Below are 19,909 nucleotides of genomic sequence, written 5' to 3' on the forward strand. Positions count from 1 at the left end.
GCCAGTAACCAATAAATAATAATTATTAGAAAGCCAATGCACTAAAGTTCAATTTTGTTACTCAAAAGATAAACCTCACAGTTTATTTTTGCTTTGCTTGTGCTATCTTAGATAATACATTAGAATGAATAGGAAGAAGAGATTGACAGAAGCAGGCCCTCTAACAACAATAAATCCTGTTAAAAAACATACAGCAGGACCATGAGTGTCCTATATTAGTTGTAGATTATAGCATACTATCTCCATTAGTTCCTGAGGGCATAACTATGCAACATAGCGGAAACATTTGAGTTATTCAAAATAAATAAGATGTTTGTGTTCCATTTAGAAAGATAGAATGCTTTTTAAGCATAATGCCTAATTTGCTATCTAAAATACCTTATTTTTTAAAAACATAAGCTTTAATTATCTAGAAAAATATATGTACGTGAAACATACTTTTGTAATGCTATGCAAATATGTCTTGACTGTGATAGTGGTATATCAGTTTTATGTTGGTTTGCACAGTTAAATAAACCTCACGTAAGTATTTTCTATTTAGTTCTTAGAAGTTATCTCTCTAGGCAAAAATTTGACAGTCTTTTGAATTATCTCTTCGATGGATGGCATCAGCTTTTCACGCATTGACAATCAGTGATTTCTCTGGCCATGACCCAATATGGAGCCCTTGTCACGTTTTCAACATAGAAAAAAAAAGATATCTTGTTGATACTTAAGTATTAAAATGAGTTTATTTTGCAGAAACTGCTTGTAAACCAAATGTTTTCTATACATTGTCTTATGTATGTCCTCCTCAATATGTCATAATTAAAATATTTTGGGCTTTTGCTTAGATATTTTAACTAATGGTATGTTTTCAGTTTGATGTCAGCTGTGGATGCAATTTTTAAAAGGGAAGGTAAAAATAAATTAGGGAAGGAAATGCTTTGACTTTTAGCACTGTTGTTAATAAATTAAAATTTGTAGGCCAGCCCCATATACAATTCTCCTGGCTTTGTAAATTTTAATTGAGTTAATCTTAGTTATGTTTCCTTGTCTTAGATAATAAATCTTAAAGAATGGAGAGAAAATTAAGTACATATTTCTTATACACTCAAATATAATTACATTTTGTTTAAGAAAACTAATGAAGCAATTCATTTATCATGTTTTTTTTATTAAAAAAAGTAATAATTAGTAGGTAAAAATATACTTTGGAAACCATAAAATGCTAAAAATATTAGTAATTTTCTGTTATTTGTGTTTGTTTTTTCTTTCCTAAAGGCAGTGGATATAACTTCTTGTGGAAACTTTGCTGTAATTGGCCTCTCATCAGGAACTGTAGATGTATATAACATGCAATCTGGTATACATCGAGGAAGTTTTGGCAAGGATCAAGGTATTGAATTTTTTTTCTTTTTTTTTAAGTAGTATGATATAAGGCTAATAATGATAGCTAGCATTTATTAAATCTTTAAGTGGTGGGCATTTTGCTAAAATTTTAGGTGGGTTATCATCAACTCTATATGGTAGATGCTACCATTGTATCTATTATAGGCACCATGTTGAAATATTCAAAGAAAATCAAGTCACAGATACCTAAGGGTTAAGTGGGTATTGTACAAATTAGAATTGTTTTCTTCTCTGCTTTAAGCAGAGAATCTTAACTATTTTTAACTTGATGACATCCATTTGATTTCTGTCTTTTGCTTTCACAACAATTAAGAGTCTTCTTCCAACCCCTAAAATTCAGATTTATTTCAAGGTTTTAGGAGATTAAATAGTGGGAATTTAGATACTTGAATGAAGGAATTACTTTTTGCATTGTTTAGAGAGGCAGTGCCCACCGTGATTTCTTTTCTTTTGATGTGTTCTTTTAAGCTCATAAAGGATCTGTTAGAGGTGTTGCAGTGGATGGATTAAACCAAATAGCAATTACAACTGGTAGTGAAGGATTACTCAAATTTTGGAACTTTAAAAACAAAACTTTAATCCATTCTATGAACCTCAGTTCATCTCCAAATATGATGTTGCTACATAGGGACAGGTAAGCTTTTTCTTTTAATGATAATGGATTTTCTTTTTGATGTGTTTGGTAGAAGTTCTTATGTAAAGTACATAATTTACCAAGTCAGAAAAATCAGACTGTTGAAAGAACAGCATTTGGCTTAATTTCTCCAAAGGTGTATGTGATTAACAAAGTGAAAGTGAGACATTGGTTCAAGATTTTTTTTGTTTGTTTATTAAAACTGGTACTTTTATCTTGCTAGTGGCATTCTAGGACTTGCCTTGGATGACTTCTCCATTAGTGTTCTGGACATAGAAACTAGGAAGATTGTCAGAGAGTTTTCTGGACACCAAGGCCAAATAAATGACATGGTAAACTCTAGCTGTTTAAGCAAAACTTGATTCATTTCTACTTCTATTTGGGTTAAAAATGTTCAAATAATTGAATCTGTTATCCTTTAATATTCTTAAACTTACTGTAGGAGATTTTCAAAATAGATAATATTTCAAAATAGTTAACCTGTAGGCTTATTTTCAAAGCAATTTTTAAAGAAAATTTTGAATTAGAAGTTTAATATTTCTCTGGAAATTGATGTCATCAGATTGAAGTATAAATCCTAGAGTTCATCATTTTCTCTTTAAGGCCAAAATGTACTTTGGAGAAGGAATGATCCATTGGTGTATAAGTATATCATTTTTGACTTAATATTAAAGTAGGCTGAAAGAACTCATTTCTGTTTTTCTGTATATTTAACAAATAAATAGTAGGAGATCATTTGCCTGTCATATCTGGTATCTGATTTTTTTCTAGTTTAGTGTTATTTCTACAGTTTTACATGTATATTAACTTTGAAAGGGTTTAATAAAAATGTGTTTGAGTTTACTTATGTTCTTATAGTGGGATATATGCTGTGGTAAGAAGTAAACTAGTTTAAAAAGCATGTTTCATAAAAGAGAACTTACAAATTTTGTCAATTGAGGACCATATTAAGCATATGTTGTCATTTTGCATCAGTTGCAGATACCTTGACTTAATTGAAAACAGCAACAACAAAAGAAACCTAAATACTTAGTGACAAACTCAATAGCTACATTTACTTACCAATTCTCATACCAAAAACCAAAATTTGCAATGCTTACCCTTTTTCTAAAAAAACAGAAGAAAAAAATTGGTGAGTAAATTGTGTTCTGCAGTTAGAAGGTTAGCAAAATTACTCGTCGACAGAATTTGTTTTGATAGCACCTGTAGAAATGATGGTGGGAGTGGGGTAATTTTGGTGAAATGGCATTTTTTTTTTTTTTTGAGACAGAGTCTCGCTCTGTTGCCCGGGCTAGAGTGAGTTTTGTGGCATCAGCCTAGCTCACAGCAACCTCAAACTCCTGGGCTTAAGCAATCCTACTGCCTCAGCCTCCCTAGTAGCTGGGACTACAGACATGCACCACCATGCCTGGCTAATTTTTTTTTTTATATATATATTTTTTAGTTAGCCAGATAATTTCTTTCTATTTTTTTTAGTAGAGACGGGGTCTTGCTCTTGCTCAAGCTGGTCTTGAACTCCTGACCTTGAGCGATCCACCCACCTCGGCTTCCCAGAGTGCTAGGATTATAGGCATGAACCACTGCGCCCGGCCGAAATGGCATTTTTGAAAACATCTGTCAGTGTCAACTTGCTCTTCCTATTTCTTTCCTTTTCAGACTTTACTTTCAACTTGTCTGTCTGGAATTTCTCTGACTCAGTAATAAGTTACTCTTGGTTAATTAAATCTATGAGCATATATAACATGACCTTACTTCTCATTCTTTCCCATCCTTTACTGTGCACCACTCTTCTGTAAATTGAGCCATCTCTACCTTAATGAATAAGTTAGCATTCACTATATTCCAGTATCATTTGCTAATATGGATGGTCATAATCCACAAAGGGAACTATTATTTATACATTTTTATAGCTAGCAAGAATAACTTCTTTAAGGTGGCATAAGTAGTTTATTTAAATTTATTTTGAAAATCTTTCTGATTATCATATGTTTATATTTTGGAAGTAAAGGAGAAAGGGAAATTTTTTAAATTAAGCTGCAAGAAAAGTAGGACTTTGTCACACAGTTTTTATATATATATGTGCAATATATATACACACACACATATATTTTTTTTTTTTTTTTAATTTAAAGACTTTTAGTCCTGATGGTCGTTGGTTAATAAGTGCTGCCATGGATTGCTCCGTTAGGACTTGGGACCTTCCATCTGGGTGGTGAGTTTATTTTTAAATTCCTAACCTCTATCAAAAAATTTCTCAGTCATTGTCTTAACATGTGACTTTTTACCAGTAGTTAATGGATTATGTGCTTTTTGAATGTGAATGTATTAGACATTTTTCTAACATGACTATATTTTATTCTTGGAGTGTTTTTGATCTATGAACAGCAAAGAATAGTATCATGAAAGATAATAGTGAGAAAAACACTGTATCTGTCTTAGATTTTCTGTTCCTGAAAAACTGAGATGTAGAAGTGAGTTGCATAAATCTTAAGAAAGCTCATTTGGCCTTTTCAATACTCCAAAATAAAGCTCAGACTTATGGACTACAAACTTTTAAGGGTTTTTTTAAGTTCATATTGAATTTGGTTAAAAGGTCCAAAACCCTAACTCTCTGTCTCTGACATAATTCTTGAAAGGAGGCATTTTAGATACTTAGTCTGTTTTCTGTTGCTTAGAATACCAAAACTGGATAATTTATAAAGAAGATAAATTTATTTCTTACAGTTATGGAGGTTAAGAGGTCCCAGGTCAAGGGGCTGCGTCTGGTGAGAGCATTCTTGCTCTCTAAAGAGTCCTGCTCGGGGAATCACTTGGTGAGGGGGCTGAATGTGCTAGTTCAGGTTTCCCTTCCTTGTCTTATAAAGCCACCATGATAACCCATTAATCCATTAACCCATTAGTCCATAAACAAATTAATCCATTCATGAGGGCAGAGCCCTCATGATCCCATTATTTCTTAAAGGCCCTATCTCTCAATACTGCCACATTGAGGATTAAGTTTCTGTGTGAGTTTTGGAGGGGACATTCAAACCATAGAAGATACCTTAAAGTAGTGAAAATATGTGTTTCTTTGGATTTGAGCAAAACCCAGCAGTGTTCAGAAACCTATTTCATGAATTGAAATTTGCTGCTGATCCAGCAATTAAAGAGAAAATATCCAATTTTGTTAAATAATATGAGCAGTGGAGACCAACTCAATGTGTGTGTGCGTGTTCATGCTTTGTTAGAAATTATATAAGTGTAGATACCATTTAAAACCTTTATTTGTCAAAGAATTGCTTGGATTAGATATGAAACAAGGAAGAATGATGGGAATAGCAAAGCATCTAATTTAATAGGAACATATAAGGAAAGAAATAGGTGAGAAAAATGAGAAGGGAGATGGTACTTTTTAATCCTGAAGTATTCCTAAATTAAGCTCTAATTCTTCTTCCTCTTCCTACTCAGGAATTGGATAAGTTCGTATGTGAAAACAGTTTGACCTTTAGGAAGGAAAAACCCTGATGTCCTCATTTCCTTTCTAGTTTGATATCTGCACATCTGCCTATCCAGCATGTACACTGAATCTGAATAAGCAAAGCTGAAGAATGTCACTAGTAGATTTAGCTCTGATAACTAGGGACTTTTGTATGTCTAGGTGTGTCTCTTTTTCAGTTAAAATAGAGTAAAGCAAAATCTAATCAGTTGGCTGTGTCCTTCTTTGGTTTTCAAAAGTTCACCTAAAGTTGGTATTTCTTAATTAAAAAATATTTTGTTAAAGACACTATTAGAAATATTGGTAGTCTGTTGCTTCTTGGGTTTTTGCTACTTTCGAAAAATGAACATTACATAATTTGAATTGCTTTAAAACAAGAAAGTTATACAAGTTACAGAGCTGACATAATGCCCTTTTCATTTTCCTTTTTAATAGTTTCATTATAGTTCACATTCAGTGGCAGAGAGGTTAATGTTCAGTAATACTAAATTGGCAAAATGTTTTTTTAAAATGGCAGGTTTATTTTTGGAATGGGAAAAATGAGGATCTGAAAGTAGCATTCAAAGCCACCAACCTTTAACTCAGCATTACCCTTTTTGCTGAATTTCTTATTTCATTAAAAAGTTGAACAGATTTAAATCTGATAGGTTTCCAACTCTAGTATCTTATTTTTAGGTGAACAAAGGAAATTTTAAGTGAACAGAGAACCATGAAGCTGGGTACAAAACAAGAGCAAGATGTGAGACATGTAGGATTGTTAAAAGAAAATGTAATTTAAAGAAAGAAAATGCTATAAAATCTACACTGGTCAAAAGTGTATTTTTACTAAAGAAAAAAATAAGTTCTTTGGTTAAAATTTGAAGTGGAGCAAATGAGAGAGCTTGAAAAGCAATTTCAAACAACTGCTCCTGCTTAATTACAACTAAGCTAACATTTACTATCTGCTGCTAGACAGTTTATATGCTTTTATTTTTCATATCCTTATTGGTATAGGTACTGTTACTGTTATTAGTCCCATTTCACAAATGGGGAAATGGAGGTTCTTAGAAAAGTTAAGTGATTTGCCCAAGGTGGCTTATTCGTAAATGTTTTATAAATGGCAGAGCGTAAAATAAGCATAGGAAAAAGAAATAGGTTTCCCAACAGTTGTGATATCACCCTTGCTCAGGTTGTGTCATGTTTTAAGGATTGACTAATTTTTTTGATATAGAAGATAGTAAGGAAGTAAGGATTAGAATTTTATCATACAACCATAGGTTAACTGTTGGGTTTTTTTGACTCTCCTCTTTTTATAAAATATAATTAGCATGGTAACCTTTGGGGATTCCTAGTTCTTCCTTCAATTAAATATTTAAAGAATGAATATACTCATTACACAGCCTAAAAAGAGAAGCTATTTATGAGTAAGCCTTTGAGTGTAGTAACATGTGGGTGTATCCATCTGGAATTGTGCCTATAGAAAACAAATTGTATAGGTACTGAATTGTTTGTTCCTTAAAAGTGCTGAAAAATTTTTTGTTTGTAGAATTCTCAGAGAAGCAGAGTTCAAATTTTTTTTTATCCCTGACATGATGTCATTCCTCTACCACTACCACCACCCTTTATTTCTGATTATTTTTTGATCTAATGGAAGTTCAGGTTGAACTCTTTAGGGGCTGAGAAATATGTAAAATAGTATTAATATATTTTGCATTTTGTTCTGTCTCACCCCACCCCCACTTTCTGAGGAGCATTACGTGAGAAGAATTGGAATAGAACATGGTTTTGCATTTCTTACTGAGGCAAAACTATCTCTTTGCTTTACTTTTGATTTCTGTGGAAGGTGATTTTATCACTTTGGAGATAGAATGTCTAGAAACTATCTCCATTTGTTCAGGATAATAACCAGAAACAACTTACTGAATATTACCTGTATGTGCAAGGCTCTAATCTTGCAAATCTCATCCCTTAGATTGGGAATTCTATTAATATTCTTTCAGAAAAAAATTGTAAATACTTGGGACTTTTCATTTTGTAGTATTAGAAGGTATATGATAGTTTTAAGTCTGGGGTTTAGCCTACACACTATACTTTATGAATTTTTGTGGCCGTTTAAAATATGCTGTGTATGTGGAAACCACCTTCCTCAGTTTGGTGGTTTTCTGTGATGGAAGGCCAGTCTACCCACACACCACAGCTGTGGATGTGAAGTTACACAATGAAATTGACGAAATAATTACAATGTTAAGTAAAATAAGTTTGCTCAAGGAGTAAGATCTCTCCTTAACAGATTCTAAACATGTTAGGAAGTTTCACCCCTCACATACGTAAACTTTTAATGAACAGTACTGTTCAAGACAAAGGAGAAAGAACAAAGATCTGAAATTGCTGTGTTTTAGGTTTAATCTTCCTCTGTATACATCTGCTCTGGCTTGTTTGGATTAAATGAATTAGCATAGATAATTTAATAGTCTGGCAAATAATAAGTGTTTAACAAATGTTTCCTTTCCCCCAATTCCCTTGATTCCTAAGAGCCATTCTTATGAGCTTCCAAAGCAGACTTGAGCAGAAATCAGACAGGTTGTTATTGCTCTCCTTTTTTTCCTCATAGCTGAGAACTAAACAGCAGCCATTTTTCTGAATACACTTTGTTGTGTGTTTGTTTCCAGTGCTTCTAATTGTAGTTTTTTCTTCCCATCTTTGCATTCATTATTTAAGATTTACATTTTTAATAGCTATTTCAGCAAATTGAGAAAGAGATTTTATCATGGGCAAGTCACTTAATGTCACCACTGGAGAGCCTTCATTTACACTTGAGCTGCTCCAAAGTGTGTTCCATGAATCACTGGTATAGGCGTACGCTAGGTATGTGTGTGCTATCACACTGTTTGTCGTGATATCGTACACAAATCATAATCTTTGTGATTTTTTTAAAAAAACACAAAAATTTTCTATCTCTCTTATCCCTTGCTCTTTCAGCAAAAATATTTTTTGTGAATTATATCCTTTTTGGTAGACTTCAAATATTTAACATCTTAATTCTTTTTATAGCCTTATAGACTGCTTTTTGTTGGACTCGGCTCCTCTCAATGTTACTATGTCTCCTACTGGAGACTTTCTGGCAACTTCCCATGTGGACCACCTTGGAATTTATCTATGGTAAGTTCTTTCATACAGCTCTGTTTTGGGATGAGGAGGAGGAAGATGATACTGTCAGCGAATCATAGTTACTAAAATTGTCATTTAGTTTTTTTTTTTTTTTTTTTAATTGATGAAATGGAAATGTCACACAGTTAACACAGTGACTTCATCATAGGTCACTGATGTCAGCATCTGACTGATTCAGCATCTGTTTGATATTTAGACAGCTTTGCTCAAGTGCTTATTCTAAATTATGTAATTGATTTTTATCTCTTAGATGATTATTTTTTGTTATGTGATTCATTTTTATCTGTCATATTTGGCTTTTATTTGAGAAAAGGGTAAGTGAATTTAAAAAGGGAGTCCCTGGCCAGCCTGTGGCCTTCCGGCCACTACTGCTTTATGAACCTGACCAGTCACTTCAGAAATTCAACCTACTTTATTTATAAAATAAGGCACAAGTGTGAGCATAATGCTTTCTAAGATTTATTCCATAATAGTTGCATGATTCTTCATAATCATGTAAAGATATTTTTGTGATCTTCAAATTCCACAGTGATGAACTTGCAAAGAGACTGGGATTGCTGAAAATAAATGGTACATCACGTGGGTCTAGAAAAATTTTGTCTCTATCTTGAGTTCATACATCTAATTCTTTTAACTATTACTGGCTAAGAGAAAAAAATTGATTCCTTTGCTAAATGTATTTCTAAAATATATTAATTACATTTTAAGATATAAAAGTAAATTTATTATATAATAGGAATAGACCCAGGCCACCTTAATATGCAAAATGGAGTATCTGCCAGAATCCCTGAGGCTTCAACAATTAAGACAAGAAACGATTAGTAGCTATGGGACCTCAGCAGCAAAAGTATAGAGATCTTTTCTATATTCTACTGCTATTAATGTAACTGAGAACCTGAGATTCCCAATTTTTATTTTCCATTCTAGATTCATGATGTGTGAGAAAAAGAATTTGTTCTCGGCTGGGCGCGGTGGCTCACGCCTGTAATTCTAGCCCTCTGGGAGGCCGAGGCAGGTGGATCGCTCGAGGTCAGGAGTTCGAGACCAGCCTGAGCAAGAGCGAGACCCCCGTCTCTACTAAAAATAGAAAGAAATGATTTGAACAGCTAAAAATCTATATAGAAAAAAATTAGCCGGGCATGGTGGCGCATGCCTGTAATCCCAGCTACTCAGGAGGCTGAGGCAGAAGGATCACTTGAGCCCAGGAGTTTGAGGTTGTTGTGAGATAGGCTGACGCCACAGCACTCTAGCCCGGGCAACAGAGTGAGACTCTGTCTCAAAAAAAAAAAGAGAGAGAGAATTTGTCTCTACTTTGGGACAGTTACCTACGTCTTGATTATTCATGACTAGGATGCAGGCTCAAGTAGCAGAAACGTGGCCACTTAGAGGGCCATTCTAGAGAAGGGAAATCCATGACCTTTCAGCAGCCCCAAGAATATAATCAGCATATTGACTCTGACTTACTCTCTGAGTCCATCTTTCCTTTTGTTATAATTTCCTTAAATGAAGGTTGATATTTGTCAAAACAATGTGTGGGGGGTCATTTCACCTTATAAAAGCATTATCCGTTACTGGTCTATCTTAAATAAACACATTTTTGTATTACATCAAAAATAGAGACTCCATTAATATGGTTACACAGCTTTCTTATGATGTGCCTGATAACAAATTAAGGCATTTTCAAGTTAATACAATCTATCTTTGAGGTCTTTTCTTAACTAATAAAAGTCTGTAGTCAAATTCAGAATTGTAGAGATTATTGCCAGTAATTAAAGCTTCTTTGAAGAAACTGTTTTTATAACTTTTAAAATATTATGTTTTGATATCTTAGGTCCAATATTTCCCTGTATTCAGTTGTTTCATTACGGCCACTGCCCACAGATTATGTCCCTTCAGTAGTGACGCTTCCTGGTACTTGTCAAACCCAAGGTAATTACAAAACTACAAAATCATTTTTGAGGTGTAGTATTACAAACCTTATATAGGGGATATTACTGCTGAAGGCAAAGGTTAGTGCATTCAATCAAAGTGTTTTTTAACTGATGTAAAATATTTTGGATATCTTCATTAATTTATGCAAATTATAACTTAGGTGGTATTGGTAAGATATCAAATAGTACAGTGAAGAAGAGGTGTTTCGGGTCTAGTGATAGGAGTTATAGTTAATGTGACAAAATAAGGAAAAGAGGGGGATAAGGAAATGAAATAAATGAAGAGTCTACAAGGCTATATTGAGTGAATATGTTATAAAATACAAATAGATTTGGAATGAATTAAGTTTCTTTTATATGATAAAAATCTCATTTTGCATTAATTTGTTTTATCCTCCATTTTTTTTTTACGATGTAGAAGTATCAGAAGAAAAAATAGAACCAAGTGATGAAATGATAGAGTATAGTTCGCCAGAACAGTTGAATGAGCAATTGGTGACTCTTTCACTTCTCCCTGAATCACGGTGGAAAAATCTTCTTAATCTTGATGTCATTAAGGTAATACTGTAGTAAGTACACTTAATATTGGGCCCTAAGCATACATTCCAGAAGTTTTTTTAAGCAGAGATAGCTTTCTCTTCTTTGAGGGCAGAAGGAGGAGCAGTTAATGTCTAAGATAACAATGGCAGTGCTGCTGTTTAATCAATCTGGTATGATTATCACCTGATATTCACACACACACACACACACACACACACACACACACACACACACAGCAGTTAATGTCTAAGATAACAATGGCAGTGCTGCTGTTTAATCAATCTGGTATGATTATCACCTGATATTCACACACACACACACACACACACACACACACACACACACAGTCTCTCTCTCCTCTCTCTCTCTCACTTTCTCTCTCTCAGAGCACACAGCAAATGTTTGGATGTGGCAGAAGTTCAACCTGCAACTACAGAGCTACTAGAAACTGATGTTTAAAATCCAGCCTATCAAATTACTTTTTTAGCCTCTAAAACAAGAGGGAAAAAAAATTGCTACTACCTTGGGAGGCTGAGGCAGGAAGACTGCTCGAGGCCAGGAGTTCAAGACCAACTGGAGTGCGAGACCCTGTCTCTATAAAAAAATAAGAAAAATTAGCCAGTCCTGGTGGCACACGCCTGTTTTCCCAGCTACTCAGGAGGCTGAGGCCGGAGGATCACTTGAGCTCAGGAGTTTAAAGCTGTAGTGAACTATGATCACACCATACCACTGCATCGGTCTGGTTGACAGAGCAAGAGCAAGACCCTGTCTTGAGGGGAAAAAAAAATACTACCATAATGTGTGTATTTCTACTGCTAGGTGTTTGAGGACCAGGAAAATTTCACTAGGCTTTCATTAAACTGCAGATAACTCTTTGTCATCCCACACCCTACTTTGTCCACTACAAAAAGATTTTTAGAACTTGCTGTGTTAGGGCCAGGCACATAAGTTAGTAGGAAGTAGGTACTAGGTAATATACCTAGAGAATAGGTATAATGGTGAAGAAAAAACTAGCCCCTTTGTGCTTGAAGAATTTACAATTTTACATGAAAAATAGATAACTATGGTATAGATTAGTGTTTTTCAAAGTGTGTTTCTTGACTCTCATTTGTCAGTTAGCAAAAGCAACTGAAAGGAATAGAATGGAGTAGAAAATTTCAGGTTATCTTCTGATAATAAAAGTAAGTATTGTTTTGTAAAACTTGAGTTGGTTAAATATACACATAGACATATTCACTATATCTGATGTGGGTACTAAGTTACAATGTGGGCTGTGGTAAAAAGTTTAAACACTAACATAAATAAATAATAAAATGTAGTAATTAGTCTTATAGTTAATAACTTAGCACGAGAAAATAAATGTGTAACTTGAGTAAGGAAAAGAGAAGTTTTCACATTAAATTTCCTCATAGAAGTTAAAAGTGCTTCTTTTCACTTGCCAACTTTTTGAAAGATTGGGCATCAGCATAAAGGTACGCTATCTCAGAGCATAGTTGTGGGATCTCTCCATCATATTGTCCAGGCTGTCAACTCTAAAGGGAATACTTCATGAAATAGCTTTAAAAGCAAGGCATCGAAATAGTACACGTAGATTAGTGTGGGAGGAACAATCAGAGTAATGCTCAACTAACTGAGCAAAGTGTTTGGGCTACAGTGCTCCCCACTAAGGTACTACATAAAATCTTGAAACCTGAATAAATTAATCTTTATGAGAAAAATATGCTAAAATTCCTAGTACTTTTATTTCCTACTGAATGAAAGAAGATGATGTACTGTGACTATGGTTTACATTTGTCCTGTGGGTAACTTTTCTACTTTTGGTTTTCTTGTGAGATTATTCCAGAGCTCTATGGAGCTCCTTATGTTTTTTACAAATCAGTGATTGTCCCCTTTCTAACTCAAAAATGGTGAGTTAGAAGGGTAACTGTGACTCTCATTACAGTTTCCACCATCCCAAAGAAGGGCTCTACTTATACTACATTAGGCAGTGCTTTGTCCTGCTTTCATGTAATAATTTTCTTTTATAACATAGCTCTATGAAGCCACAAGTATCCCAGACTTTCAAATAGAAAATCTCCCCAGGATTACTGAGGTCCTAAAAAATGGAAGAATAGTGGGAGATAAAATTGTGAGACTCCATTATTAGGTACTTTACCATAGAAAGGCTCTCATCAGATGCTGCTGAGTTAGTGATACGTAGCAGTGTGTTCACCAAAACAAAATTCTATCAGTGGGAATTCCAGTGGAGTTTTTCGTAATAAAATTTTACTAATTCTTGAAATATTGTATAAACCAGTAAATCATGTTTTCTTGCTTTTTAAAGGCACAGAGTACAAGGAAAAATAAAAATTCCAACAGAATAGAAGAATTAGAGTCAGGCTTTGCAAAAACAAATTATCAAATTACTTATAATGGCAGAGTCTGCTTCTGGCTCCACAGTTCTTGTAAAAACTATTTTATATTAAGCATTTATGTAAATTTTGCTTTCCAGCCCATTTTGTGAAAGAGGCTGTAGTCAGTACAAAAGAAGTTCAAAATTAATTATGTCTTCACCTCAGCATTCATGTAAATATTCATATTTCAGGAAGATTAGCTGTGTTTGTCATAGAGCTTCCCCTGCATTCCGTCTGTTTCTTTCTGATTTATCAGCACGGGTGCTGGAGGTCTGCACTGGGAAGCCAGGTTAAGGGTAGCTGAGGTATTAGTCAGATGGGGCTTTATTTTAACATTCTAATGTGAAAAAGTTTCATTCCTTTTTTTATTTTTTAGTATTTGTTTTAAAATTGATTTGGAATTAAATATTAGAAACTGTGGCAGAATGATTACTTTAGTTTTTTTTAATTTCTTTCTCATTTTCTCTTAATCAGAAAAAGAATAAACCAAAGGAACCACCGAAAGTACCCAAATCAGCACCGTTTTTTATTCCAACAGTTCCTGGCCTTGTACCCAGATATGCTGCACCTGAACAAAATAATGATCCCCAGCAGGTAAAATCCAAATGGGAGCATTCTAAGTATATGGGTATATGTTTTGTATAGCTCTTTACCAAGGCCTAGTTTTACAGAGATACAGAGTAAATTAATGATAGCATTTAATATAAACTATTCATTTTTGGATGACACTGGTGTTTCTTTCAATAACGTGTATTTGTTTTTGTTCAAGTCTAAAGTGGTAAACCTTGGAATTTTGGCTCAAAAATCAGATTTCTGCTTGAAACTTGAAGAAGGACTGATTAATAATAAATGTAAGTTGAATTATAAAATATTTTAACAAATGTCTTTAGCTTGTTTCACTTTATATGAGGGAAAATTGAAGGAAATACCAGATTTTTTTCAGTAGCTAAAAGAGGAGAGTAAAAATTGAAAGGATTGAAATTTTTGTTCTAATCCAAAATAATTTACTTTTATATTAAATATATATTAAATGAGTTTGTTGATTAAACTCATACTGTTGATATTGTAAAAGTCTGTTAAATTTTTCACACTTTCTTTATATAAAGTTAGATTTTTTTGCTGTTTGGAGTGGACAGTTTTATTGACAACATTTTTAATAAGGAGATCCTTCTTGCTGTGAATTAAATGTAAAAATTAAATCATCTTTATAGCAGATAATTTGCAAGCCTTTTGTTTTTACTTACCAATACAATTTGCAATATAGCACAGATTTGTCTTAGATAATTTCATGTATTCCCAACCATAAAACCGAAATTTTTAAATTTATTTGAGTGTGTTAATATAATTTTGAAGACTATAATCTGTAGCTAATAATGATGAACCATAAGAACTGTCAGCATTTAAAAAATCAAACTTTCCTGAGAAATTTGACTTATCCTCTTGTTTTATGATCCAGACACTTTTGTTTTCATACCCATATCACTTGAGTCCACATTGGCAAAAGTCAAAGAATGGTAATAATAGGCCCTTTTAAATGACTTGTTATGCTTATAGGGAGATGAAGAAAAAGCACTATTGTTTAATATACACTGAAGGACATAAAATTGATTAGACTTTTGTCGTTGATGGCGTTCTTTTTCAGAAATCTATAAGCATAGTCATTACAGCTGTAATTGCATATTATAAAAATGGTTATAAGTGTATTCAGTATATTTTCATAGTATGCATGTGAGATAATAGTGCTTTTAGGGAGAAGAAGAAGATTTGGGCTAGGTAAGAATATGGGGTAGATTCTTTCTTTTCTTATTTCGTATATTTCTGTATTGTTAGTATTTCTTAATGATCATGTACTTCTATAATTTTATAACAATAAAAAAGCAAGAAAGAAAAATAAATTCCCCTACCTCATCCTATTCCCAGTGCTAACCACTATTGATAGTTTGGTATGTTCCTTTATAGCCTTCTTATATTAGGATTTATTCTGAGTGATTTATGAGCATCTTAAAGTATCTGTTGTCAGGCATTAGATTAACAGCAGGAAAAAAGCTTGAATTACTGAAAAATGCAAAAAAAAATAGGGCTTTGGAGGCGAATCCATCTCAACCTACATGTGAATTAGCGGCAGGGTTTGACGCTACTATTCCAAGAAGATTAGACATTTGAAGAACATAGGCAAAGTAAAGAAGCTGGATAGATAGATGGATGCTGCATGAATTAAACGAGCATCAGAAGAGACATCCTCTCAAAGCTTGTCTTTCTTTGTTGTCACGACATACAGGCAAGCCATTTCTACACCATATTGTTACATGTGATGAAAAATGGATTCTTTTTGACAATTGCAAGTGTTTGGCACAATAATTGGATAAAGATGAAGTGCCTAAACACAGTCCAAAACTGAATAATCATCAAAAAAAGCTAATGGTGTCTGTTTGGTGTTCTAAGGCTGGTGTTATCCACTACAGCTTGATGAAATCTGGTCAATCAATTATAGCAGATGTCTACTGCAGCCAACTGAATGAAGTGATGAAGATGCATGCAGTTAAGCAGCCAAGATTGGTCAATAGAGATAGGCCAATCCTCTTGCAAAACCACATGTTGCAAAAAACAAAGCTGCTCAAACTACAGAAGCTGGACTTGGAAGCTCTCTGTCATCCACCATATTCAGCAGACCTTGCACCAATTGACTACCACTTGTTCCAGGCTTTGGACCACTTGTTGCAAGGAAAAATATTCAATTCGCAACAAGCTGTAGAAAACGTCTTTCACAATTTCATCACAACTCACTTTCCAGGCTTTTTCACTGCTGGTATAAGCAAGCTACCATTAAGATGGCAAAACTCTGTGGATAGTTTAGACACATAGTTTGATTAACTGTACTGCTTCTTGTTTGAGATATAATAAGCTTTTGATTCAAAATTGGACATTTCATATTTAATGACCTAATAGTACTTTTTATTGTATTATTCTCTTCATTTATACTGATTTTCAATTCTTTTGGGTTTCATTCTACCATGTAACATGAAAAAACCCACAGAAAGAATTTCCTGTGCCATTTAACGCATTGACTGCCACACTAGAAAAAAAAGTTTTTCCTTGGGGCCATGGTTTTTTATTATGAAAATAGAATACAAACTTCAAAAACAAAACTATCCTTTCTAATTTAATGAAAAATTTATTTTTTATTGTTTTCTGTATGTGAGTTATATGCAACTTGAAAAATATTTCTTGCGGCTCCCGAGGTGAAGAGACATGTCAGTTACATATGATTCATGAGGCCTTGGGCTCAAAACTAGCATGAGTTAAATCCAACTCACATAGCAGTTAATGTGTTAAATATATCTTGTTTGGGGTACAAAAGGAAAACTATAGTTTCTGAAGTGATGTGCTTGTAATGACTTCATAACTATTTTTTTAAAAAAATTTAATGCAGATGATGCTCCTCTCAACCTTCTGAAAGAATTAGGCCCATCGGGAATTGAAACAGAACTGCGAAGCTTGTCTCCTGATTGTGGTGGGTCTATAGAAGTCATGCAGAGCTTCCTCAAAATGATTGGGATGATGCTGGATAGCAAGCGTGATTTCGAGTTAGCCCAGGCATACCTTGCGTTGTTTCTAAAGGTAAGTCTAATGTAAGACAATACTTTCAGCTTGCCTTTCTCTATAGCAGTCATGTCTAATAGAACTTTCTGCAAACGTGGGAATGTTCTATATCCATGCTGTTCAATATAGTAGCCACTTGCCACACGTGGCTATTGAATACTTGCTTGAAATGTGGCTTATGTGATTGAGAAACTGAATTTTTAATTTTATAGAATTTTAATTAAATTTAAATAGCCATATGTGGCTAGTGACTACCGCATTGAACAGCTGAATAGCAGTTTGTTGGTAGTTTTTTTTGTTTTGATTTTTTTTTTTGCTCAACTACACAACAATTTTGACTCTACCTCCTGACTTTTTTGTGTCATCCAATTGACCCAATATGCTGAACCACTGACTTTTTTTTAAGTACTTACATTTTGGAAGTTTTTCTTTGATCATGAAGAAAAAGTCAGATTTTATGTTTGTTTTTTCTACTGTTGAAATCAAAATATTTACTCCTATCATGGGTAAAGGAGTTTTAACTGATATGGCAACAACAGAGTTGCTTTACGATCAGTATAATGGAGAACTCATGTTTTGAGGGTCTGCTTTAGTGGTACAGTGTGTTGAGGGGGGGTAGGTAATGCAGATTTTCAGTGATAACAGATACAATTCTTTATCCGATTCATATATAAAATGAGTTTTCACTTGATCTAATTATCAAAAAATTATTTAAAAGTTAGATATTTAGATAGTAGCGTGTGGGATTAAGAAATAGAAATATCACAAATTATCTCTTTCTTTTCTCAAATTTACCAAGTTTTAGTTCCTGAATATGAATTTACTTAAATTTTGGAAAATAAAGGACCCATCTGCCATTCATTAGCAATGGGTTATGTTGAAATGAGAAATGTACAAAAGCACGGAAATGTGGATGTAATGTTCAATCAAGGACTTTGTTTCTGGATCTGTATCAGGACTGTCCTTAGGTGGAGGAAAGTGATAACTGCAACTACATCAGTTCTGCTAAGGGAATGATAGTGCCATAATGGGGCTCATGATGAAAAAGTTTGATTTAGGAGAGGAAATGGAAAATAGTAATAAAAGCACTTAAGAAAAAAAATTAGTGTCTTCTTAGTATATTAAGTAGAAAAATTGAATCCAGAGTAGATGAAATTTTAATTTTCTTAAATATTCAACCATCGTGTTTTTCTTTTCAGTTACACCTTAAAATGCTTCCTTCAGAGCCAATACTCTTAGAAGAAATGACAAAATTGTCATCACAGGTGGAAGAAAACTGGATTCATTTACAATCACTCTTCAATCAAAGCATGTGTGTTTTAAATTATATCAAAAGTGCTTTATTATAAAAATAAATTTCTGACTAAAAGACATACATTAAATGGGTTCAGTTTAACTCATTTCATATTTTCCAAATTTCAGTGTGTAAAGAAAATAAATGCTAGCACTACTGACTAGTCAGTAATTCTCCACTTTAAATGCTAAATACTTTCTTGAAATAAAATTATACCTGGCTTTTATTTTGAAGACCTAAAGAATCTACTCAAATGATTTATTTTCTGAGTCTTTTTCACATTAGCTACTTTTATATGACTGTTTTTGAATTATTACCTGCTCATGTTTTTTGAATAACATATAGGAGGTGCTACATGTTCCTTGTGAAGCATTGCTGGTTTAAATTGAAGATGTCAGATAAAACTGATATATGATGTAGTTATAAAAATGCTGTTAGGATAAAAATAAAAGGGAATGTTTCCTTCCTTGGTGTCCTTTGATGAAAATATTAATCATTGGCTTTCAGACCTAGAAAAGTATACAAGACATCTTCTAGTACAGCCCTCTTGTGTTTCAGGAGAGGAATCTGATTAAGGTCTACTGGAAGCTCAGTGACAGAGCCAGATTTTTAAATGTTGGCTTGGTACTTTCTCCATTGTAGTCTTCCTAAAGGAAGTTGTTACCGGATCAGAAGTGTGGTAATCACTTGCCCAAGACAAAGTGCTATAGGAGAAGGTTAAACTGATACCTAAGATGGGTAAGGGAAATTCCAACTTCCTTACAAGTTGTCCTTCAAAGGTTTTTTCCTTCCTCACTGATGACCTTTTTATTTGGGAAGAAACTGTTGACTATACTTTTCTTTCACAACCATTGCAAAACCAAGTAGCCCTGACAGTTTTCTTTGTTCATCACCAGTGTTTCTTTTTATGATTCAAGGCTTTAGCAATATGTGAATTAAAAATAAGCAGTTCTTAAAAGGAAAAGTGCTCTAAAAACTATTCTTAGTTTATACACAAAAAAGTAGTGTTACTCATGAAATGCAGCTTGTTGGGTTTAAACACCAATAACATTGTTCATCGTTAGGATAAGAGGATTTAACAGGGTAATCTCCAGAAGGAGCAGTCCTTTAAAGGAGTTGGCCAATGATACCTTTAATATTAAAGTGTTTTCATTTAATGACGTAAGGCAGAATTAGTATACTACTAAGGAAATAAACCAATCTGGTTTTGTACTCAATTTTATTTTTCTTTTAGAAATGTGTATTGACTTATTAAAGCCACTGATTGAAATGTTAATATGGACTTAAGTTCTAATTTTAAAAACTATTTCTCTCTGTCCCAAATACTATATACTGAAGACATGGCAAAATTCTAATAGACAATCCAGTAGCTAGTAAAGACTGTCAAATAACTAAAGCAACATGATAAGACCTGTGAACTCAAATTGTATTGCTTATACAAATCCTGAACTAAATTTTCTTCTCTTTGAAATGAGCATATAGGAGTTGGGTGTATTGTTTTTA

General features: G+C 33.6%; 1 protein-coding gene across 1 annotated transcript in view; it reads left to right on the forward strand.

Moving 5' to 3' along the window:
* The window catches only part of WDR36 (WD repeat domain 36), a 33,899-nt gene extending 15,260 nt beyond the window's left edge, over positions 1–18,639 (forward strand). Inside the window, exons 13-23 of the mRNA XM_045565901.1 lie at positions 1,264–1,378; positions 1,861–2,026; positions 2,250–2,358; positions 4,159–4,238; positions 8,532–8,639; positions 10,480–10,577; positions 10,998–11,137; positions 13,987–14,106; positions 14,282–14,363; positions 16,943–17,130; positions 18,312–18,639. Of these exons, the coding sequence (XP_045421857.1) occupies positions 1,264–1,378; positions 1,861–2,026; positions 2,250–2,358; positions 4,159–4,238; positions 8,532–8,639; positions 10,480–10,577; positions 10,998–11,137; positions 13,987–14,106; positions 14,282–14,363; positions 16,943–17,130; positions 18,312–18,461 (1,356 nt within the window). The 3' untranslated portion in view covers positions 18,462–18,639. The remainder of the gene's footprint in view (positions 1–1,263; positions 1,379–1,860; positions 2,027–2,249; positions 2,359–4,158; positions 4,239–8,531; positions 8,640–10,479; positions 10,578–10,997; positions 11,138–13,986; positions 14,107–14,281; positions 14,364–16,942; positions 17,131–18,311) is intronic.
* Positions 18,640–19,909: the final 1,270 nt, after the last annotated feature.

Source organism: Lemur catta, chromosome 12 (assembly GCF_020740605.2).
Source record: "Lemur catta isolate mLemCat1 chromosome 12, mLemCat1.pri, whole genome shotgun sequence".
NCBI classification, from domain to species: domain Eukaryota; kingdom Metazoa; phylum Chordata; class Mammalia; order Primates; family Lemuridae; genus Lemur; species Lemur catta.